The sequence below is a fragment of the Stenella coeruleoalba genome (assembly GCF_951394435.1).
Source record: "Stenella coeruleoalba genome assembly, chromosome: 16".
Classification (NCBI taxonomy): Eukaryota; Metazoa; Chordata; class Mammalia; order Artiodactyla; family Delphinidae; genus Stenella; species Stenella coeruleoalba.
In genome coordinates, this window is record NC_137162.1 from 70,514,538 (window position 1) to 70,538,711 (window position 24,174).

General features: G+C 42.0%; 1 protein-coding gene and 1 long non-coding RNA gene across 4 annotated transcripts in view; one reads left to right on the top strand and one right to left on the bottom strand.

The window, feature by feature from the left end:
- Positions 1–24,174, bottom strand: part of LOC307175226 — a 479,060-nt gene continuing 454,886 nt past the window's right edge. Inside the window, exons 4-5 of the long non-coding RNA XR_013824268.1 lie at positions 7,612–7,705; positions 1–261 (exon numbers count right to left, since the gene is read on the bottom strand). This is a non-coding gene — a long non-coding RNA (uncharacterized lncRNA). The remainder of the gene's footprint in view (positions 262–7,611; positions 7,706–24,174) is intronic.
- TMEM26 (transmembrane protein 26) overlaps positions 20,297–24,174 on the top strand; it is a 47,173-nt gene continuing 43,295 nt past the window's right edge. For 2 of the 3 annotated variants that reach the window (XM_079900980.1, XM_079900981.1), the window contains exon 1: positions 20,495–20,813. In XM_079900980.1, the coding sequence (XP_079757106.1) occupies positions 20,623–20,813 (191 nt within the window). In that variant the 5' untranslated portion in view covers positions 20,495–20,622. Of the gene's footprint in view, positions 20,814–24,174 lie in introns of all 3 variants that reach the window. The other variant, XM_079900979.1, reaches the window with a different exon arrangement.

Sequence of the window (24,174 nt, forward strand, 5' to 3'; positions counted from 1 at the left end):
GCCAAGATTGCATCACATGAAGGTGGCAGGGTAATAAAATTGCCATGATTGACTTAAACTAATCAATATTCACCTCTGGGCTTCCCTGGTGGCGCAGTGGTTGAGAGTCCACCGATGCAGGGGACGCGGGTTCGTGCCCCGGTCCGGGAAGATCCCACATGCCGCGGAGCGGCTGGGCCCGTGAGCCATGGCTGCTGAGCCTGCGTGTCCGGAGCCTGTGCTCCACAACGGGAGATGCCACAACAGTGAGAGGACCGCATACTGCAAAAAAAAAAAAAAAAAAAAAAAATTCACCTCTTGGGTCTGGGGGCGGTGCTGCCTTTCTTGAGCAACTACTACCACACCCTCCAATATCTGAACAGAACAGGCCTCTGCTGGCAAAGAGAAGGCGCAATCGGAATGGAGATGTGTATGCGCTAGGTGAGCAGCAGTCTGTCACAGGCATAGGCACCAAGTTTTGAGAAGGATATTAACAAACTCAAAGGAATCTGGAAGAAAAGGACCAGGATTTCCAGGGCTGGAAAATGCATCATATTTTGAGTAGAAAATGGAACGAGGTAAATCCAGATCTTGATGTCATTAAACAACCGAATTAACCAACCCTTGAATTTTCCTCTGTAATATACAGAATAGAAAACTCAAAGGGTATTATGATAACTATCATTATTGAAGAAATACCACTGGATAGTAGATCAAGGTTAATTCTGATGTACCAGGGGATATAGCTTGAATCAGTGTGGGAGTTGTATATTTTTTTCATATATTTTACGGTCTTCTCTCCTTAGCAATTAGAGCTGTTCATAACAACATGATAAAGTAGTAATATCCTCACCAATATTAAAATTGAGCAAAAGCTGAGTGATGGTAACAATTTACATTCCAATAATGCTTTATGTTTCTAAGTATAATTTCATTTGACTACTCTTAAAATGCTATAAGGTAGTAGTGTGTAGATACTATTACTTCTATTTTCCTGTGGAAGGAATGAAGTTCAGCAAGTTTAATGACTGCTCACATCGTGAAGCTAATAAACGGCATAGATGTGACACACTCAGATTTTCTGACTCAGAAATACTGACAATTTCTAAAACTTTATAACTGGTAGCCTATTTAAAAAGTCTTACGTAATTAAAAATACTTTTGTAGTAGACCTGGATGTGACACTCATTCTGCTTTATTTCCTATAACTAGCACTATTTTCCCAGGAATGCCCATCATTAACCACTCTATTTCTCTCTTCCCTTGATAACTTAAACTTACATTTCTTATAGCCCCTGCTGCTATACTCTCATGTCTTACAGATTCTGCCTGTCTTCCCCTTTAGCTGAAGATGCTTTATTTGGTATTAGTCATTAGGTAGATTTTTTCCCCCTTTCCCAGTATTCTATGGGGTCCAGTTTGTGAATAGATAAAAACACAGCTAGAGGAAGTACCCTTGTTTCTCTCCTTGATCAGTCTGAATTTTCTTTCTTTCATGGAGTGGTCTGGTTTATTTCATGATTTGCTGGAACATAATAAACTCTCTCCTTCCCTTCCTTTGTATGACATATGAACGATTAGGACTGCTGTTCCAGTTACCCTGTCCTCTGTTCTTAACTTCCTTACTGGGTGGAGGTCAGTGCCTCTGTACAGCCAGCACCCACTGAGCTCTCTTCAAATCAATTAGGGAAGTCTAATCTGAGCTGTGGGATCTTTTGATTTAGTTCTGGATGTTGCTTTATGGCTCTAATTTTTATATTCGTGCAAACATACTATTTCTCTAGTTCTTGAGTTGGAATTTTTTAACAATCACCAGAGCTTCAAACTTTGCAGGATTTGAAGCAGCTATAGGTACAGGGGAAAAAAAAAAACTTCCCATCTCAAATATGCTTGATGCAGGGGTTCCTTCAACTTCTTACAGGGGTTACTTTTGAGATAAGAAGAGTGACTGTTACACTGTACTGGTGATTTTGATATGTATTATTTGGGGACTAATCCAAAGAGTACCTAAGAATCTTTAACTCCAGATATATAGCAAAAAACACATGAAAAGATATAGATTAAGTAAATGACTTTCCAGTTACTGCAGTGATGCTTGCTTGTTTCTTAATGTTCACTTTGATCTGCTATTTTCTACTTTATTTTATAGTAGCAGTGACAAAAATAATAGTAAGTAACAATAACAGTTACTGAGAGTTTACTATGTCTGAGGCATGATTTTAAACATTTTACATGTATTAGCACAAAAACTTGGTCAACAGAGTACCATTGGTCTCCTCATTTTACATATTTGAAAACTGAGGCACAGAAAGATTAAGTAATTGTGCTAAGTCACACAGCTTTAAATGGTGAAGCCAAGACTGCTAGTCAGCCAATCTAGCTCCAGAAAACCATACACTATTCACTATACTATTATATTATTATTATTATTAAATGTACTCACCATGTTGGAAGTTTTAGAGGTATGGCAGGAAAGCACAAAAGAAACTTGTGTCTTAGACGGTATTAATGCGTTTTTTATTCCCTTCAAACAAGCTCCTGCTATTTCAACTTGCATGTTTATGCACTGGCCAACTTTATTTCATTTTTATTAATTTCTACACTTTGCCACCTACCTAAAGTGTGTATGTGTATATGTATATATATATATAAAATAAATTGTTAAAGGTGATATTCTTGCATTAAGTCCTCTGTTTAGACCTCTAAAATCTTTGAGGTTAGAGAGTATGCCTTGTGAATTTTCTGAAAGGTTGACTTGAACTGTCTTTGAAGGAAGCCCAAACCAGGAAGTAAAAGAGAGTGAGAGGAACAAAACTAACCAGAGCAGTGACGAGAAGGATTCTCAGTAGTTGTTCAGACAATGAAAGCAAGTGAATAAGTGAGATAAAAGGTTTAAAACACAAGTACTAAAAACAAAATAGTTTACATAGTACAGATATTCTTATCTAGGGAGAAAAAATTGGGAATGTTAGGAAATAAAAGCTAGTCTAATGGTATTATAAATTTAGGATTAATTTTTATAAATCAGAGAAAAAAGAAAAAAGAAATTTCTACAAAGAGCTATAGATATATGCAGGAAAGAAATTGGAATCATTACTACAGAGCTTCAGAAAAATGAAGGAAAAGTCAAGGAGATGGATAGGGAAAACAATGTGACAAAGCAGTGAAAAAAAAACAAGAAAGAAAAATACTGAGGGCACAATATTTACAAAGACATTCCCGTGATTTTTAATGACTAAAAGCCACAGATACGTAAAATGTGACAGAAAGGCAGAGTTGAGTCATTCCCACAGCTGGCTGCTGAAGGAAAGGCTGCAATGTTTCTTTATTGTGACAACTGACCGGCCAGATAAATTATGATTCAGTAAGTTACAGGTGTGGGAAATGGAGTGGAAACGTACAAGGGACTCGGCAAGCTGTAAACCTGCATTGGCTTTATCAGTGGACTCGTGTTGAGTCCATCTACTTGATGAACATCCTTATCAGCCAGCAAATATAAATGACTTATGGGAATAATATTTCAAGGAATAATGACACAGCTATATCTAGTCTTCTTCTAAGATCTGGCTTATTAAATATTAAATATCAAAGCTGTAAATTATAGTAGCAGCTTTATATAACTAAATTAATTTCAAACAAAACCTAATTTCCTTAATCATTGGCTGTAATCCTCCAGGAACATATGCTATTAACTCAACTACAAATGGCACTGAAATTGTATGACTTCAGTTATTTGATATCAAATTCTAATCCAGGGCACACTTCTCTGTAAATCTCCTATAGGGATTTTAATACTTCTACAATTATGTTGGCTTCTTACAGAGTAATCTTTTCATGCTCTTATTTCTCACTCCTTTATCCAATTTCTTTTTATCATACTCTTATTTCTCAGTCCTTTATCCAATTTCTTTTTCTTTTTTTCTCTCAGAGCATATTCTAGGTCAATTTTTCAAAACAAACTTCTGTGGAATTAAAAAAAATTATCCCAAATGATCACCAGAGTTAACATAACCTAAGATTCTGCACAGAGAAATAATTAAACTTAACTGGGGGGCTTCCCTGGTGGCACAGTGGTTGAGAGTCCGCCTGCCGATGCAGGGGACGCGGGTTCGTGCCCCGGTCCGGGAAGATCCCACATGCCGCGGAGCGGCTGGGCCCGTGAGCCATGGCCGCTGAGCCTGCGCGTCTGGAGCCTGTGCTCCGCAACGGGAGAGGCCACAAGGGTGAGAGGCCCGCGTACGCAAAAACAAAACAAACAAACAAACAAAAACTTAACTGGGAGTATTTATAGATCCAATTAACTGTCTATGGCCATGTATGTCGGGGCAAACCCAAAATAGTTAAAAAAAAAAAAAAAAAGTGATGCATGTAATTCAGCTCATTGTCTCCATGGCCAAATGTTTATCTTGGAGTTTGCTCAGTGATGAAGCGCATCGTGTCTATTGTAATTATGAACAAATGGCTTAAGTGAATTTATTTTGTGCTCTTCTTGGACAAATGTTATCCATTTTTTGAAGAGTCCATTATGGTCACAGGCTAAATAATATATGATTAAGAATCTAAAATTGCTTAAAGTAAAAGATTTTGAGAAGGAGAGAAGAATTAGTTCATCCTATGGGGATGTACACAGCAGTACGCAGATGAGAATCCTGGCAAAAGTAGATGCCTGGGAAGTTTGGGCTTCTGTTCATAAGTAGTGATGTGATGCATGGGGAGACTGGTGTTGATAGACACTTAGAAGAAGGAGAGTAATTAGTTCAGGTTTTAACCCTAGATGTCAGCCTTCCTCAGCGTAAGGAGGGGGCAGTCCAGGACTGCCTTGAATCCAACAAGATGGTAATTCAAGATAGTGGGCGTCAACAAGAGGGGATGGTTGCCTTCCCAGAGAGCAACAGGTCATAACCATTCCCCTCTGCATCTAAAGGCTGAAAATTCTTAAATGTTATTTTCTCCAGCTCAGGCTTTCCCGGCCTTAAGGTTTTTCAGACTCACTTTTGCTTGCCTATCTATATCTTCACCTGGATGCCTAACAGGAAGATCAACATAAAGTCGGCTCCTCTTATAGTCAGGGTCTCGTCATGGGATATCTGGCATCCTTGAAGGTTAACTTTTGTCTAAGCAGGCAAGTTTAATGAGAAAACAGTTTACACAGGTGTGGGTAGTATGAACGGAGCCAATACCTGAAGCTGAAGCACCCAAGGATTGGTAACATTGGGAAGCTGTTATCTCCTTTAAGCCTACAATGTAGGAACAAGGGCAAGGAGCCCAGAGAAAGATTTGAGCCACGGGACAGAGTCTATTTGATTGAAGCAGTAATTCCAGAAGGTAGTCACCGGCAGAGATGAGGTAGACAGGAAGGGATCATAAGGAATAAATTCTCCCATTTTTCTTTTCTCCTGTCTCCTGCTGTTATCTCACATATGTACACATCTATGGAATACACACATTATCTATCTATTGGGGTGGCCAGAAAGTTCGTTCGGGTTTTTCTGTAACATCTTATGGAAAAACCTGAACGAACTTTTGGGCCAACCCAGTATCTATGTATCTACCTATCTACCTATCTATCTATAGTGATCTCTTATCCATATAAATTATAGAGACAAATTCCTCATTCATATATATTTATATAAGCATGTATATATGTATGTGTAAGTCAACTTTGGTCTATATTTTAAGTAAACGTAAGAATCAGTGTCTGTACTAGTTACTGTAGATATCTAGGCTGGCTGATCCTTACATGCGGCAACTGGCTTTGAACTCTTACTTCTGATAGGGTCCCTCCAATGCCTAACAGCGGAGTCCCCAAAGGCTGAGTCCTTAACCCTCAACTCTTTCTCCTTGTGTCCTGTTCTCAGAATTCAACTATTGCCTTTATGCTACTGTGGGCTCTGACCTCAAGGCAACAATTCATAATTCACAGGAACAGTATTTGATTAGGAGTGAATTTAAAATGAGGTCTCTCTTTTGCTATGAAAAGGTGTAGAATTAAAAATTAAATAGACCCACTTTTGCCCTTTCTTGATGAAAACTGAAGCAACCCAAACAAAACAAACAAAAAAGAGAAAGGGAGCAGGTGGTCCGTCAAGCTAGCAGTGAACGTCTAAATTACATTCTTAACACTAGCCTAGGTTTGCTCTGTAATCATGAGCAAGGCTTGATCGAGTGTGGTTTAAGTCATATGTAACTCAAATGTTCCCAGGTCTCTCCAGCTTGTGGCTCTCCAGCTTATAGAAAAGTCACCAAAGGAGTCTTTCCTCAAGTCTCTGAGGGCCGATGGCTGTCAGGCATGATTGACACTCCCTCCGCCCTGTTTGAGGGTCAGTGCTCTTGAGACAGATAATCATCTCCATGAGGGCCAGGACTGCACTTACAGCTTCATTGCCACTTGCCTCGGACTCTCTGGTTCTCTTCTTTAAGGCAGCAGGAAAACGCCTTTCCGTTCTCACCCCTATGCTTACAGGGGATGTCCCATGGTGGAGTGGCCTAATTCCCTAGTGACAGCTGGTTGTAATACTCACCCAAAGCATATGGGTGACTCAGGGCTGGAGGAGTTACAGAACACCCAGGACCTCTCCTTCCTCCCCTACTTGGGCTGCTCACCTGAGTCGGACTCACAGAGGCAGAATCCTTCATCCAGCTTGGTAAGTGATTTCTCTCAGGGGCCCTCCTACACTTTGTCTCCGAATTTAAACTCACAACCTCCAACCCCAAGCCGCATCAGGCTACATCCCTGCTGTGGATGAAATTCAAGTCCTTTGAGACTTACGGGTCCCACAGAAGCCTGGAGCATGGCTAGGTCTATGAGTTTGGAATGTACAGAGTTGGGGGTGACTGTGGAAAAGAAAGAATGAACAGCCTCTTTCTCTCTGAAGTCAGGAGAGCAAGTTTCAGCAGCCCTGTGCAGCGTGGGGCTGGGAAGGGGTGGGGCAGTGGCAGGGGGATAGAGAGGGAGTTCGAGGTGTGCAGGAAAGGGAACAGTCATCCACCTTCTGTGCCAGCATGTCTAAGCCTCAGCTCTGCCCTCAAGATTCCTTGATAGGTTTCTGTGGCCAGCCACACCGAGGTTTCATTCCTTGTAATCAATTTTTAGCTTATTCCATTAAGGATATTTTCATCTGTGACTAAATTTTTCAGCTCTTAGTAGTTTGAGAAAATGGTAAAACTTGTCTTGAATGCCCTTGACTCAAAATTGGATTTGGTTGATTCATTTTTGAACTTAATCTTGAGTTTCTTATAAAAAGTACCACTGTCTATTAACCTACTCCCTACTGTTTCATCATTCATCACTCATCTTACCAACCCATCTTAGGGAATTTGTTGTTGTTGTTAGAAGGGCATCAATTTGATAGGAGTTAGTAACTTAGCAGGAGCTGTGTTGAGATACGATTTTTCTTAAGGCTCTATGGGAAACAAAGGCAGCATTGGTATAATTCTTGGACCTTGGGCTTGTTAAAAAATTCCTTTCTTTTTCCCCCTACATTGGGGATTTCTAAAAAATGCAGCAGTAAGAATTGCAGTCAATTTCATGCTCAATACAAAATGTTATGAACTGAAAAGTTCTGGAGGCTTCAAAGGAAAAAAAAAAGGAACATACGAACATATGGCTCATTTTAAAGGCATAAAGCTTACCTATTCAATTAGGTAACTTGGAGAGTATACCTTCAGCCATTGCTGCAAAGTCTCCACAATTTTCTGAAGAAAGTCACTCTTCAAACCACAACGGCTGTTTAATAAAAAGAAAAGATGCCGTAGTCATGGTATTTGCGCAATATTTCTGCATTATCAATTTCTGACTCAGAAAGGAAAACAAAAAACAAAAAACGCTTTAGTTTCCCCAAGCAAAGTCTGTACCAATCTATTGAATGAATCTATCATTGCGTCTACTGGAGAGTTTAGAAATACTGTCAGAGAAAAATTGTGCTGCTTTTATTTACAGCTTCATAGGTCATCTCTGAAAGCTATGAAGGCAGTACAGTGAAAAACGGAAACAGTGAGGGATGCCGTAGACCCCACTCTGCTTGGCTTTTCTTTAGGACTTAGAGCATAAAGGTGGTATATTAACACTGAAAATATTTCAAGAGCTCTCTTCAACTCTGTCAAAAAAGTAGTTTTGCCCAAAGAATGAAAACCAACTCCTTAGGGGAGTTGGGGCCTTGCAACAAATTAGGGCCCTAGAAGTTGTGTGATTAAACACACACATACAGAGAGACACCAGACACCGTGTTTGTCAGTCTAGTTCATCTTCTAGGCATGCGTCCATTGCAAACTCCTTAGAGCTAAATCAAATCTTCTACAACTCAGCAGGTAGCACAATGTCAAGACATCAGGATAACCAGGCCGTGGCACCTGCTAGCCCTGCCGACAGCCAAAGATGACAAGTGAAAAAGCATACACTCTCCCCAGTGAGGGAGGAGTAGCCTCAGGTAAGCCTATATGTATAGTTGATTTCTGCAAGAACCTCCAAATAAACTTTTTAAAATCAATGCTTTTTGTCATTACAACCCTAAAGATTCAGAGGAAGAAGTCCCCTAGCCCCACCCTGGAACCTAGGTCACTCACTAGAACACTACCTGCATCTTTTCCCCATTGTGTTGCAAAGGTTCAGCATATGGTCAGCTTTCCATAAAATGGACTGACCTTCTCCTCTCTTTCCCAGTCATCCCCTACTATTAGCAACTTTGCCATGCTGCCCCTGAAACAGCATGGGAAGATTCAGCAATTTATAATTTATAATCCAGCTCTCAAAATATCAGGAAGGGTATTTTGGGTCTATGCCCAGCCTAGAAGTTTAACAGAATGGATTAGCACGTGCAGACAATTATTGGACTGATATACTTTGAATAAATTCCCTCTTCTGTGATAGTAACAAACGTCCTCAGGTAGGGCTGTGGTCATTACATTAGTCAGCTCAGGACAAGATACCACACACTGGGTGGTTTAAACAACAGCCATTTATTTTCTCATTGTTCTGGAGGCTGAAAGTCTAAGATCAAGGTGTCTGCAGGGTTGGTTTCTAGTGAAGCCTCTCTCCCTGGCTTGTGGATGGACACCTTCTTGCTACGTCCTCATATGGGCTTTCCTCTGTGCATGCACAGATTGAGCAAGAGACAACTGGTGTCTCTTCCTCTTCTTATAAGGACACCTATTCTATCAGATTAAGGCCCTACCCTTATGACCTCATTTAACCCTAATCACCTTCTTAAAAGCCCTATTTCCAAACACAGTTACATTGGAGTTTAGGGCTTCAGTATACAAATTTTGAGGGAACACAATTCAGTCCATAACATTCCACCCTCATAGTACTTAAGTTATGACTTATCAGTGAGAAGAGTAAATATCACTCAAGGGTTTTCTGTCCTCTTCTTGGAAAAGGCTTAGTGTGTTTGGCTGTACACAGGATAATTGTGTCATGTTACGTATAAGGATGACATTGTTATTTACCTTATTTGGAGATTAAATATGGCTTAAGGAGAAGTATATGGATGACAAGTTGACAAGAGGTGGACTTGTGATGATTAATTTTGTGTGTCAACTTGACTGGACCATGGGGTGCCCAGATATTTGGTCAAACATTATTCTGGGTTTTTCTGTGCAGGTGTTTTGGGCTCAGATTAACGTTTGAATTGGCAGACTGAGTACAGCAGATTGCCCTCCATAATGGGGATGAGCCTCATCTAATCAGGTGAAGGCACGCATAGAACAAAAGGCTGACGCTTCTACAAAAAAGAGAGAATTCTCCTGCTTGAGAGCCTTCAGAGTAGAAGCTCTGTTCTTCCTGGTTCTACAGCAGGCTGCCATTCTTCAGACCCCAACTGGGACACGGACTCTGCAGATCTTGGACGTGCCAGCCTCCGTAAGCACGTGAATCAATTCTTTATAAGTAATACATGTACATACACACATAATACGTACAAACATAAATCCTTTTTTTCCTGGAGAACTCTGACTAATAGTCATTCATGCATTTCAAAGGCTGGCTATTGCCCACTTGTCACTTAATCATGTATACACACATTTATTGTAAACGTTTCCTGTGTAGTCATGTTCACTCTTGTTGTTGCAAAATTTAGGAATCAGACAATCCTAGCCAGAGTTCCCACAGTTCTGTGACTCCTAATTTGAGTCAGAAATTTGAGTGGTTATAAGATATTCAGATGATTACAAAATATTTCCTTAATTCTCTAACTTACCAGCTGCACGAACTCTGATGAGTTATCTGCTCTGAAATCCAGTTCCTCATTTGGCAATGGGGATAAAAATACTTCCCCTTTCTATACTGTGAGATCACTTTGGAACCTCATGGGATGACTCGTAAAAGCTCTTCTAAAGATACAAAGTGTCATCACATCACTGGCTGTATTACTATTACTGCATGACATGCATATGCATCTGTAACTGTGGGTTTATTTTGAATTAAAAATTCCCAAACTTTAGGAGACAGATCTTATCTCTTATCATGACAAACACCTTAGGTTAAACGAAGGATGGTTACTAAGTGGCTCATGTGCCCACTGCCCTGGCCAGTATCCAAAGTCTACCAGTGCACTTTACCACTGAGCTTGGGAAGAGCTTTAGAAATCTTCTAATGCCCGTATTCCTGGCAGCCACTACCAGTGGACCTGAGTAGGCACACAAGTGTATACCTTGTTGTCATCTCTGAATTAGTTATTAATTAATCAGTTCTGTGGGCCTTATGGACCTGCCAAAGGAATGTCTAGATTACTGTTAATTTATATAATGCAACATAGATCTACGGAAGAGTGAGGAACATATGTCCAACCTTAACTGCTGCATTTAGCAGCCATCCACTTTGCAGCTGTGTCCCACAGCCTTTGTGACCTTTGTGTTTGGAAATACAGACATGTCTGCTCTCCTCTGCAAATTTCTTTACAAATTCTGCAGGTCGTGGGAGCTGTCTTTGTAGAAGAGAGTTTTTTGAAAGGGAACAAGAAATCAGAGACACTGTGCCAAGAGAAGAAAATAGGCTAAATTACCCACCTTCCTCACCAACCCTTACTCGCCTTCCTCCCCAACTAGAGGCACAACTAGTCCTTCTGGGGCTATTTTCCCAAGTCTTCTTCAGATTACACAGAAAAAAACAGAGCTCTCTGATTAAAGTTAGCCTAAGGTTTTATGTTTCTTTTTTCACTGAGTCATACAAAACAAACAAAACACATTCAGCTCAATCAAAATCTAACCAATCATATAGCATTATTAAACACGGCATCGACCAAAAGAAAATATGAACTCCTTGCCCAGGAAGGATGAATGCCAAGAACAGAGTAATTTTCTGGCTTTGTCTTTCATATCTATAAATTTTATTTTTGTGCAAGTCACTACGTTCCTGAATAGCTGTTGATGTTAAACACTGGGGGAAACTTACAAATGGGCAGTGAAATGCATTAGGGATTACCAGATGTTAGCTAGCCACACTCCGTGAGAACCTTACTCACATCTGGTTTTGACCTCCAGAGTACATAAAACACTCTCTTCTCTCTTCTCTTATTCAATCTCCTTATTTTCGTGGCCAAGTATATACTGGATGCAAAAACTTTTCAGACCAAAACTTGGCATGTGAACTCTCGATCTGGCTGCAGTTGGGTTACTACCAATTTGCAAAATAAAGTATGAATAATAAGTAAGAGTGCAAGTAAAGTAAATCTTTACCATCTTATCAGGGAATATAAATCATTCTGGCACATACGTCAACCTTAATTTCTGTGTAAAAGTTCCAGATGTAGTTATGATTCTATTTTATAAACATAACCAACTTATTAGGAATAATGAGAGCGAAAGACCCCATGGATCTCATGAATGGCCCTTCCTCATGAACACAATCTGAGCCCAGAGCCTTGGAATTCGACTGAGTTCACTTGACAATGTTGCCTCTACACAGGTTTTCCTGGTCTCTTTGTTCCCGTCCCTCACTCAATTAAACGCCTCTTCCCTCTACTTCATTTTCTGCCATGTATATGCCTCCTCTTGACCTACGAACAACAGATTAGCCTTTTGGGGTGCAATCAGGGCCAAAAAGGGCATTTCTTTTTAGAACACATATCTGCAGTAATGATTTAGGATACCACCCTCCACTATTTTTTGTATTTCAAAGTAGGCTTCAACATGAAACGCTTGCTATGGGTTTTCAAACCTAAGCTCTTGGTCATATCAGACTCCCACTGCTGCTCTGCCCGCCTGGCACCTGGGCATCACCACCTCTCTCTGTCCACTGTGTGCAGGTCTTGCGTAGACTGGTCAGACCACCTAGGATTCTCAGCCACTGTCAAAGTTGGCTCTCCTTTATTAGGTACCACTTACTGTGGTCCAGGTGCATTACCTTCTCCAGTGCCACAACAGCCTGTTAGGGCAGAACTCTTAGAATGAGGAAAGGGAGGCCTAGATTCATGTACTTGCCTGTAGTTCCATAGTTAGGTCACTTCACCAGGAGCTGCTTCTTTCCTGGCCATATTAGAAGCATCAGTTCTGACCACTCCTCCCATTTCTGCAATCCTTGGTCATTGAACAAAAGGTATCGCCACTCCACCTCCTCTCCTTGGTGTTTTTTTTATCCCCTACTGCTCTTCAATTCTGTACCCCTGAACAATGCCAACACCCCAGGTGCATTCTCCTGGCACCCCATCGAGCTTTTGCCTTCATCTAAGTGTCATCCTCTGTCAATGTCATCTGGGTTGAACATCTTCTGCCTCTCTTAACCCTCCAGACATCTCCTTTCTTTACTCAGAAGCTTGACACATGGATTGGTTTTCTTTTCTAACAAATTTAGTTTTAAGAGACTGTAACGTTCTCTGATTCTTACAGGAACGTTGGCTTTCATGTCGCTTTTATTTTCTTCCAGTCTGCTGACTTCCTTCTTTCCCTTTTTGCCCTGCCCACGACCTTTACAGCTGAGGTCCGAACAGCAAATATTCACCATCCTTGGTTCTCTTAGATCCCCACACTCTGCTCACCCTGTCTGGGAAAACTGAACCCAAGATGAAGGCTACAACCTACTTTCTCTGTACTCTCTCTACCGTTGGACAGTTGAAGGCTGCCAGAGGAAGCTGCATATTCCTGTATGTTGGTGCTAATGCTAGCTTGGAATGTTCGTTAACCCTTCACTTGCCTTGGATTAGAGTCCACTCTCTTCTCCCTCAGATACAGGCCCAAGGCTTTACCATACTCCTAAAGATCTCCACCCAGCGCCCTCCCCTCCCTGCCAGCACACGGCCTCACGCCCTACTTCACTGTGACGACAGCCCCTCGAGCCTGATCTGTCAACTTCCCGTCTTAAGATTTTGCCTTATCTAAATCCACATGCTTCCTTCCTTCCTTGCAATCTCAGAGGACAAGAAGTCTCTTCTCCTGCCTGGAATCCACCCCCCCCCCCCGCCCCCCGCCCCGTCTCTCCATTCGGCTAACTCCTCACTCCTCTGTTAAGGCATCTCAGATGGTCACTCTTCCAAGACGGGCTCCATCGAGCTGGTCCTATAGTTGGGTCAGGTGACTCCCATCTACCCTCATGCTTCTGACGTGCTAGTGTAAAGCTGCTTAGGTGTTTGCTGCCTGGACCAGGCTGGGAGGTCCCCAAGGTCAAAGACCTGATCCTTCTCACCTTTAAATCCTCAATGTAGTGCAGGCCTGTCACCTAAAAGGGACACAGTTTTACTGATTTGTTTTTGTTATGAACTTCCTTCCTTAACTGAGCTGGATGTGTTTCCGTAACAGTCTAGACAAAAAAAAAAAAAACCAAAACAATCCACCCCCCCACAAAAAACCCACCAGACTAACAGACTCAACAAGGACGTCCTATGCTTCTACATCTCATTTCTATTAAAAAGAAAGATTTTATAGATAATGCAGTATATAACATATATTATGTGCGTGTATATATATTTATACACATACATATTCATAATTTTTCTCATTCTGGGCCTCAGTTTGCAAAGTGAGGAGGCCGGACTTGGTGAGCTCAGTGAACTCTTCAGTAATGAGATGACTGTTTGATGACAGTGATAATCAAGCAGAGACTCTAGGCCTGGGCGACAGCAGAAAAATACTCGACTCTGCTATTCTAAAAGTATTTGCAAACTATCACATAATTATTCCCTTACCTGACATTTCTAAAGTGAGCTTTTGAATTTGTAAGCTGCTTTCACATTAAATGAAATAATCAGATAAATTCTGATATTAGTACGTCAATTTCCTTTTTGAAAATACACTTTTAAATTTTATAATAATTTTAGATTTACGTAAAGTTTGCAAAGATAGTGCAGACAATTCCTGTATACCCCTCATCTGGTTTCCCTTTTGTTAATATCTTACATTACTACCAACTCAACTCTAGACCTCATTTGGACTTCACTAGTTTTCCACTGTCCTTTTTCTGTTCCAGGATCTCAGTGAGGACACCACATCCACTCATCATGTCTAATTAATTTCCTGTGGGCTGTGAGAGTTTCTCAGTCTTTGCTTGTTTTTCATGACCTCGATGGTTTCGAGAAGTACTGGTAGGGTATCCTGCAACATGTCCCTCAACTTGAGTTTGTCTGATGTTTTTTCTCATGGTTAGACTGGGGTTATGGGTTTTGGGGAGGAAGACCACAGAGATACAGTGCTATTCTCATCACATCATATCAAGGGAATGTATACCAACATGACTTATCACTGTAATGTGAACCTTAACCTCAGTGTCCTTTTATGGAGCAATTTCATATTCGTTACCTCATGTGACTCTTTTAAGGATCATGGTATATACAAGCCTGGCATCCCCAGCTCCATTTTACAAAGGAAGACCTTGAGTTGGGGTTTGGAGACAAGGCATCATGACTGTCACACTATCAATCTCTCCCTAGCCCCCTGACGATCTCTTCTAAGTCACACCTAAAAGAAGCATTTACAAGAAGCATCTTACAATGCTTTCCTGTATACATTCATTTTAGTGCTCCTGTGGTTAAGAATTTTCACGATTAAATGCTACATGGTATCTTCACGACTACAGCTATAATCCTAGGCTTATTTGGACAAATCCAAAATGAATCAACATGTCCAATCAACCAATCAAGTAGCCAACTAATCATTATTTAAATTCACATTTGGAATGAACTTTCTTTTTTCAAATGGATTACTTGGTGTTTGATAGTCACACTTTATTTTCTGAAAGATTCAAGCCTTCTTACCAGACCCCAAAAATCTTTAAAAGAAAGTTGTTTCTTCATCTGTAAAATAGGCTTGTGATTTACATAGAGATACAATATTTTGGGTGTGTATTTCAATATGATAGGAAGGGGGCCTGACAACTGTTCCTCTGGAGACACTAGTAACAATAATAATCATTGGTATTATAATGATAGCAATAATAATATTAGCTAACATATTTAGCTCTTACTATGAGGCAGAATTTGTGCTAAATGATAATCTCATTTCATCATCAAAATCTATGGGTTAAGTGCTTGAAGCATTTACTTTGCTAGGGCTGCCATAATAAAATACCACAGACTGGCTTAAAGAACAGACCTTTGGGACTTCCCTTATGGTTCAGTGGTTAAGGCTCAATGCTCCCAATGCAGGGGGCCCGGGTTTAATCCCTGGTCAGGGAACTAGATCCCACATGCCGCAACTAAAATATCCCGCGTGCCTCAATGAAGATCCCGCACGTGGAAACGAAGATCTCACATGCCCCAACTAAGACCTGGCACAGCCAAATAAATTTTAAAAATAAATAAATAAATATTTTAAAAAAAAAGAACAGATATTTACTTTCTCACAGTTCTAGATCACAGAGAGCAGTCTGCTTCTGTCTGAGGCCTCTCTCCTTGGCTTGCAGACGGCCACCTTCTCGCTGAATCCTCACATGGCCTGTCCTCTGTGCATGTGCACTCCTGTTATCTCTGTGCACCCAAATTTCCTCTTTTTATAAGGACACCATTCCAATTGCATTAGGATCCACCTTAATGGCTACATTTTAATTTAATCACCTCTTTAAAGACCTTATCTTGAAATCCACTTACATTCTGAGTTACAGTACTAGGGGTTGGGACTTTAACATATGGATACTGGGAGAACATAGTTCAGCCCATAATAGGAACTGTGACTCAAACCCAAGCTGCATGACTCCCAAGCCAAAATCTTAACTATTTAGCTATCCTGGGAAATGAATCTTACAACTTCAGGGGAGTAAAACCACCAGCATTTTTAGACTTACTTATCATCACAGCCAATCATGCAGTGTTTCCACTGATCTGTGATCTCCCTCCATGTGATAGAATGAAGCACTGAGCTCATACCAATAATATTTACTACTTTATTATTTACCCCATCATTTACAAGCAGCTGGCCTTAGAAGAGGACTCGGCTATGATGCCAGCTGGGGAATAACATATTTCTGTTTTGGGGTGTTGCTTATTCAGCTCTCACTCATATCTTCATTTATTTATTCAACAAATATTTACTGAGTGCTTGCTATAATTTGGGCATTTTTCTAAGCACTTTAGAAATATCATTTAATTTAATCCTCATAATACATGAAGGTATTATCATTATTCTTATCTTACAGATGAGAAACCAAGGCTCAAAGAGGTTAAGCAACTTGCCAATCACCTAAGAGGTGGTGACAAGGCTTGTAGAAGGCAACCCGAGGGCAGCCTCACTCCAGACCCTTTGCCTATACTTCAGATTTCTCTTCCTTGCTAGCTGTTAAAGTTTCTGAAGGTTGATAATTACCTCTGACTTTTCCTTTTTTTAAAATGAGAGTAATTATTACAGTTATTAGTAACTTAGCAAAGATCTGTTTTTCCTCTACTATTATATATAATGTGAAATAGTTGCAATGAGAGTTCCTATTTAATCCTTATGTTTCAGAACAGTAAATAAATCTGTGAGTTTTCTGGTTCAAATTTGTGATCTAGAAGCTAAGACTTCACCTTTGAAATAACAGAAAAGATTTTTAAAGCCAGAAAGGATGCAATTAAAACAGTGCTTTGAAAGCATGGGGGGACAGACTAGGCATTTTGAGGAATTTCAGGAAGCTAGAATACAGATAGGATAGGGTCAATGGAGAAAGCAGAGCAGAAGAAAACAGCCTAAGAGAACAGAGATGAGCACAGCTCTTTCCATGAGAGCGCCTAAGACGCTAAAGTCATACCAGCGAGTGTGAAGAGCAGCTGTGCTCAAGGTATTTATTCAATAACTATATTCAGACCGTCTATATTGGGGACCACCGCTACTCCTTACCTAGAGCCCTCAATGATCTCGAGTTAAAATCTGAGAAGTGTTCTTGAAAGAAAGAGGGGGGTGGGCTGGGTGAGACTCCTAGTAAGGGTGTAAAGAGAATCAGAACACTCTTGGGGGTGGATGTGGCTCTTGCAGCAGCCAGGGCTGGGGGATGGGGTAGAGGAGAGAAATCAAGGCAGCTCTACCAAGGCCTGAGTGAGACGCACTAAGCACTAGCTCTCAGAGGCTCATGGGAGCCCTCCTTGCACTGACACCACTGCCTGCTTCTGTGTGTGTGCGTGTGTGTGTTAGAGTGATGTCTGAATAGGATCAAAATGGGGCTATGGGAGAAATGAACATTATTAGGAGGTTGTGGCTTTTGAGACCAACCTGCAACTTTGGTAGCTCTGGATGCAGACACGACTTTGGATTGCATCACTATTGGGAGGCCATGGGTGGGACCGTAACTGCATGCACACTCTTCGGATAGTATCAGGCGGGGACATCTCTAGCCCTGTAGGTGTGGGAGATTTTTTTAATTGCTCAGTGCTTTTTTCTTTTTTAAATGATTATCGGACTCTTGGCTTGAAGGTTTCAAAATATTTTTCAAAGCTTCCAGTTTTCTAAAACGGGTTTAGGAGAAAATTAAAAAGAACTAACCTTAAGGTGCTCATTAATGACAGTTTTGTTTTTCAGATCCAGAGACAACAAAACCTATACCGAATCTAAACCTTCAAAACAGAGAAAAAAAAAAAAAAGATGTGGGGAAGATGTCAGATTGACCTCCTTTCTTTTCTGTTAACCTTTCCCCCTGGAGAGCCCTTCTCAAGAGACCTGAGAAAGAGAAAAGCAACCCCCTAAAGCAGGCAACTGGTCTGGCACTGTCAGCCCGGTCTCGGTCTCCTCCTGGTGAGCACAAAAATTTCACAGCACATCCACTTCAAGCAAGGCCACTCTGTGAGCATGATGGATCAAGACAAAAGATAGGACCACTCTACAATCATGTCTGAACACAGACAAAACATGAACATTGTCCAAACCACAAAAATGACCAAACATTCCCCACCTATCTAAATTAGCGTCAAGACACTCAATTGTAGAATTATGAACCCTACTTGCTGATAGCATCCAATTTAGAGTAAAGCCCCACCTTCTTCAGCCCTCTTTAAAATCACCTAACACAAGCCCAATCCTTTCTAGTAAGTCTTTTCTAACCTTTCTGACAGCTTCTTAGCGAGACACTCCACAGTTCTCCATGGAGTGTGTACTCCCTCCCTAAAAACGTAATAAAACCAACTTGTTCAGCAATAGATGTGTTCCTGGTGGCGTCGGGATGGAGGATTTTGACAGGTCTTAGGAATGTCAAGTTTCTCTCTGCACTTTCATTATTACTTGTCTCAGATCATCAAAGAGCAGCTCCCCTGGACTAAGTTTCCTGGTCCAGGCAGTAATTGCCAAGGTTTGCCAAGCTCTCAGGACGTGCCAGGAGCTTTATATGAATGAACTCCTTTTATACTCACAATGGCCCTACGAGTTGAGAGGCTTAGTACCCCGTTTATAGATGAGGAAACTGAGGTACAAAGGTTACACACAACTAAGTGGCTGAGCCAGGAGTCCAGGACAGCCAGTTGAGCCAGTGCTGGGGCTCCAACGTCCACACCATGCTGCTTCCCGCTGTACAGAATCACTGCTGTACAGTCACTGGTCACTGTGCCATGAGCCTGCACTGAAGGGCACTATAATAAACAGCCCCAGGATATCACTGCTAGGTTTCCTGTAAGATGTGGAAGAATGCAGACGCACAGGAAAAAAGAAATCTCCTTAATCACAGCACCAGAAATAACTGAGTTTCTTTTAAGTAACTGGATTTTTTTTCACCTAATGAAGACAGTAATTGTATAATTCAGAGATTTCAACCTAATTTAAGACAGGGTTGGGATGATTTTAGACTGAATAAACCTAAGCAAGAAAGACAATTCTCTCTGAGTTTTACCTTCAAGTTTACTAATGTGGTCAAGAGAGCATTCCTGCTTGGTAGTAAGAGGACTAGCTTTTTTTTTTGGCCACATCACGAGGCATGGGGGATCTCAGTTCCCTCATGAGGGATGGAACAGAGCCCCCTGCAGTGGAAGCCCAGAGTCTTAACCACTGGACCACCAGGAAAGTCCCAGGACTAGCATTTCTTTATTTTCCCAGAAAGAGAGAGGTTGAGGCACAGAGGCTTGGAAGGTAATAATTAATATCTAGCAAGGTCTCAATAACTTAGCTTCATTTTATTCTATTGATTTTTGGTAATTACCTTCCATTTATAGCCTACTACACTGATTTTCCATTTACAAGCGATACAAAGATTTCTTTAAAAATTATTTCAGTAAAAATTTGAGTTCGTTTAAGGAAAAATGTTAAGTTAATCGTGGTACAGGTGGTAGGAGACCAAACAAGGAAACAAAAATCATGAAGGTGCTTTGGGAAACGCTGACTTCAGTTGCCTCTTTGCCTTGGGTGCTGGCAAGTCGGAGTTTACTTCATGACTCATTGATGTCAAGGGTACAGTGTCCTACTCCATGAATTTCTCCGTCTGACCTAAACCTAGCTTTATCTTGTCTCCCCCTCACTGTCCCCTCTGCCCTCTTGTCTTGCCACCCTACTTCCTTTCAGAAAAAATAGTGTGTTGGGGGGGCGAGACATAATAAAGACTATCTCTTTGCTTTAATAACACCTGGTCCAAACAGTGGAAGTGACCCGGGCTACCCGTCTGCTAAGGGAGGGGCAGGGAGCTCTGGGAAAGCCCAGGGTGCCTCGTTTCCTCTGGTCCGGGAAAGTTTTAATTCTCCAAACTGGGCTGGAACCTTATTTCTAAACCTGCCTGCGCAGCAGATTCTCCGGCTCTCCTGCGTCCCATCTCAGAGTCACCGTGAGAGCCTGTTCCTGCAAGAAGTGTGAGTGAATTAAAGTACTTCAGTGGAAAAGTAAGGGAACCCCCCAGCCCCCGACGTCCCCCTCCCCCTTTCTGGCTATGCAGCCCCACGACCTTCAGTCCGCCTCCCTCTTTCCAATTCCTCGGAGCGGCGAGGTTCTCGAGGACCCCACGGAGGCCGGGCGGCGGGGGTCGAGGGCAGGGACGGAGAGGGCCCTCCCCACTCCCCGGGATTGGGAGGGGGATGGGCAAGCGCGGCAGAATAACGCCTGGGAGCCCGAGCAGCGCAGCCCCAGACTCCCCGGAAAGCCCGAAAAGCTGGGTGCAGAATCGCCTCTCTTTCGAGAGTTCTCAGGAAGTTTGGGGGAGGGGCGCTCCGCTCGCTCCAGTTCGCGGGAGGGTGAGGGAGGACGACAGCAGCGGCAGGTCTCGGAGCTGTGTCGCGTCCCGCCCTCGGGCGGGCTCGGGTGCTCCCGGCGGCGGGGTCTGCGGGGCGCGGGCAGAGCGCGCCGGGCGGCATGGAGGGACTGGTCCTGCTCAACGCCCTGGCCACCCGGCTGCTCTTCGTGCTGCACTCGCTGGTTGGAGTCTGGCGAGTGACCGAGGTGAAGAAGGAGCCGTGGTACTGGCTGCTGGCGCTGCTCAACCTCTTGCTTTTTCTGGAGACGGCGCTGACCCTCAAATTCCAGCGCGGCAGAGGCTACAAGTGGTGAGCGCACCCTGGGTGACGGAGGGCACGCCGAGTCCCCGGGCGCTGTCCCCTGCGGCACTCTCAGGCGGCCCAAGAGCCCGTCTCCCCGACGATTCTTTACTGGGATGCGGAGGACCCCCATTGTCCTCGCTGGGAGCATCGAAGGAGCGCGGGATGCTTGGGCGTCGCTTGGACACAACGGAGTGCCCCAGGGTCCCAGGGCAACCCGGGAGAGGGGAAGGCTCCAGTTGCAGCCATGCGCCACCCAACCCCAGGTTTAGCAACTTGAAAGATGGGAAAAAGGAAGGGAAGCGCTTGCATGCTCTGCAGAAAGTGCTCCAAAGTGGGAGAGTAGTGGGGCGACGGGGGTGTCATGTGCTCTGCGTTCTGAATTTGGGGTGTGGTTGTGCACGGCTTAGCCTGAGTGCCTGCAGTTATGGGAATGCCCTTCGCCGGGCATCAGCGACTTGTGTAAGGGCTTGTGCACATCGGGCAGCGCTGGGGGCAGCACTTCCCGGGGTGACAAGCCACTCGCAGCACGTCTGTGGTTGCAGCCGCTTCCCCGCAAACCAGCCCCAGCATGGCACTAGCTTCAGGTGTCTTCCGGGCTTGGTTGCTTCCGAGAGCCTCGGTTAATGGTCAGCCCATCTTGTCAGATGTGTCATTTCTTGCTTGTTTCAAACAGCCTGCTTAGTTTCACTTAGATTTGTTCTATATCACCTTAGGAAGTTACCTTAGATATAAATGTGTGATTTTGACATCGGTTTCACTTAACCCACTTAGATTCATCTTAATTTGCTCTAACTTGTACTAAGATGGTACTTTTGAGATGAATGTGCATTTCTGAGCTTGTTTGCTCATATAAAGTTTATATAGCATTTACAACGTTAAAAAAAAAAAAAAAAGATGGGTTACGACGCTGGTGAAGGTACTAGCAGGCAGTGGTTCAGCCTTCACCTCAACGTGCCAGACCGCAGACTCTTTAGTGATGTTTTATTTCCTCCCCAAAGACTTGGATGGCAATCAAAGAACTGAGAAAAAGATTCCCTGCCATTTACAAAGCGCCTCTACCTCTACGGCTCCACTCCCAGGAAATTTTCAGCCCCAACTTATCTGAGTTAGGCCTCTTTCTGTATTATTTTTTAAAACAATGAGTCTGTGTTTTCATGTATGCCATATTTAAGAAGAATACCAACTGCTATGAGATAGAGGAAAATACGGTTAGCCAATTCAAGAATTGTATACATGATGGCATATTAAGAAAAAATAAAAGAAAAAACCCCTCTGGACAGTTTTACATATTAAACTACAAAAGGCTGTGTATTTCACTACAATCCAAGGGAGAGAATGCGTTGTCTCTTAAAATCATGTGAGTCTTGCTTAAATTTTCCACTGTCGAAAAATTTCTAGAATTATCAATGAAGGAATTATTCAAGTAGAATCAATTTAATACAACAAGGATTGGAGGAATGTCACTGCCCCTCCCCCCATTAACAGCTTATCAAGCAAGAGAGATCTGAGGAACTTTCCAGTATGCCTTTCGGAAATCTCAAAGAAAAATAGTATTAGTTCCCCAAATAAGCCTTAGGGTTAAAGAAACAGAAGGGAGAAAAGTGTTCACCCAGCAAGCGGATCACATGAGATTGATTTAGCTTTTACTGAGTAGCTTTAACATGCTAGGGTAAAAAATATCTTCAGTAACATGAGGATGAAATCTGAGGCTTAAATATGTTCCATGGAAAGTAGTCCTGCCACCAGCCATCATCAGAGCTTCTGGGAGACATGTCAACCTCAGAAGAAGGAACAGCTCAACTGGCCCTGAAATATCCTCCTTCTTCTCCAAGAGTGAGGGCTTAGCTCACATTAAGTCAAAATTCCATGCCAGTTGTGTAGAAATACTGTAGGCAATGGAACCTTCATGTCCGTATCACCATTGACCACTGATTGACTCAGACTGACATGTAACTTAAAACTGAGAAAGGACAAAAGGATGGGCCAAAAACTGGTGATGGTCAATATGGCAAATTAAACAGGAAACTGGGGACATGTCTGTATATAGAGCATGGATTCAAAATCAGACAGATAATGGAGTAAAAATCGGGGCTTTCCTACTTACTTCCTGTGAGGCACTGAATAAGTTACTTAACCTTTTTGAGTCTCAGTTTCCTCATCTATAGATACTTATCTCATAGGTTGTTATGAATTAAATGAAATAATATATGTTGATGGTCAATGAATACAAAAGAAATGGTCTTTTCTAGATCCTACAGTTTTTCTTATTTTTCTTCTTATTAAAAAATATTCTGTGTCCAGTGGACATATTTTCTGTCTGTAAAAGTCAAAAAACTTTACTTGAGAGACTGGCCAGTAAACCATTGGTTCAGAGCCAAAAAGCAGAAAATAATTCTCATCTTTATTTCAGAACAGGCCCATGATGTATATTGTATATTATAGCACTAACTGAAAAAAATTTTTGCTGGCTCAATATCAAGATTATATTTGAGAGTTAGCAAAAAAAAAAATAAAAAATCCTTGACAGACTTGGCTATTACAAAATTTCAGGAACAAACGAGTCTTTGTAAAATGATCTAAACAGAAATGTGATAAGTAATTCTTTGTTCTACTGATGTTACCAAATAAAACCGAGTCTACAAATATCGTCATTTTCGTGATGGACAAAGGTCACATGCTGTTCTTTCATAACTTTGAGAAAAAAATCAGAAAGTGGAATGCTAAAAAAACATAGAAAATTATCCCAGATATAACATGGTGACACTTAAAAAGGGTTTGATTTGGGACATACTTCATTTCTGGATTGAAGTTTTCTGAGTAAGGAAAAGCATAATTTTTTGTTGTTTTTGAACATTAAAAAAAGTTGTCATTAGAAAATCAAGGCTGATGGAATAAAAAAAAGATAAAGTAAAAATGATGGCAGTAGGAAAATGTTCCTCTAAGTAGGAAAACGTTACTACAGAGATCTTTATGTAGATCTACATAATATAAAGATATATGTATCTTTTTCTTTTGGCTGAGTTGGGTCTTCATTGCTGCGCATGGGCTTTCTCGAGTTGCGGCGAGTGGGGGCTACCCTTCGTTGCGGTGCGCGGCTTTCTCATTGCGGTGGCTTCTCTTGTTGCAGAGCACGGGCTCTTGCATGGGCTTCAGTAGTTGCAGCATGCAGGCCCTAGAGTGCATGGGCTTCAGTAGTTGTGGAGTATGGGCTCTAGAGCACAGGCTCAGTAGTTGTGACACATGGGTTTAGCTGCTCCACGGCATGCGGGATCTTCTTGGACCAGGAATCAAACCAGTGTCCCCTGCATTGGCAGGCGGATTCTTAACCACTGTCCCACCAAGGAAGTCCCTATATCTGTATCTTTCG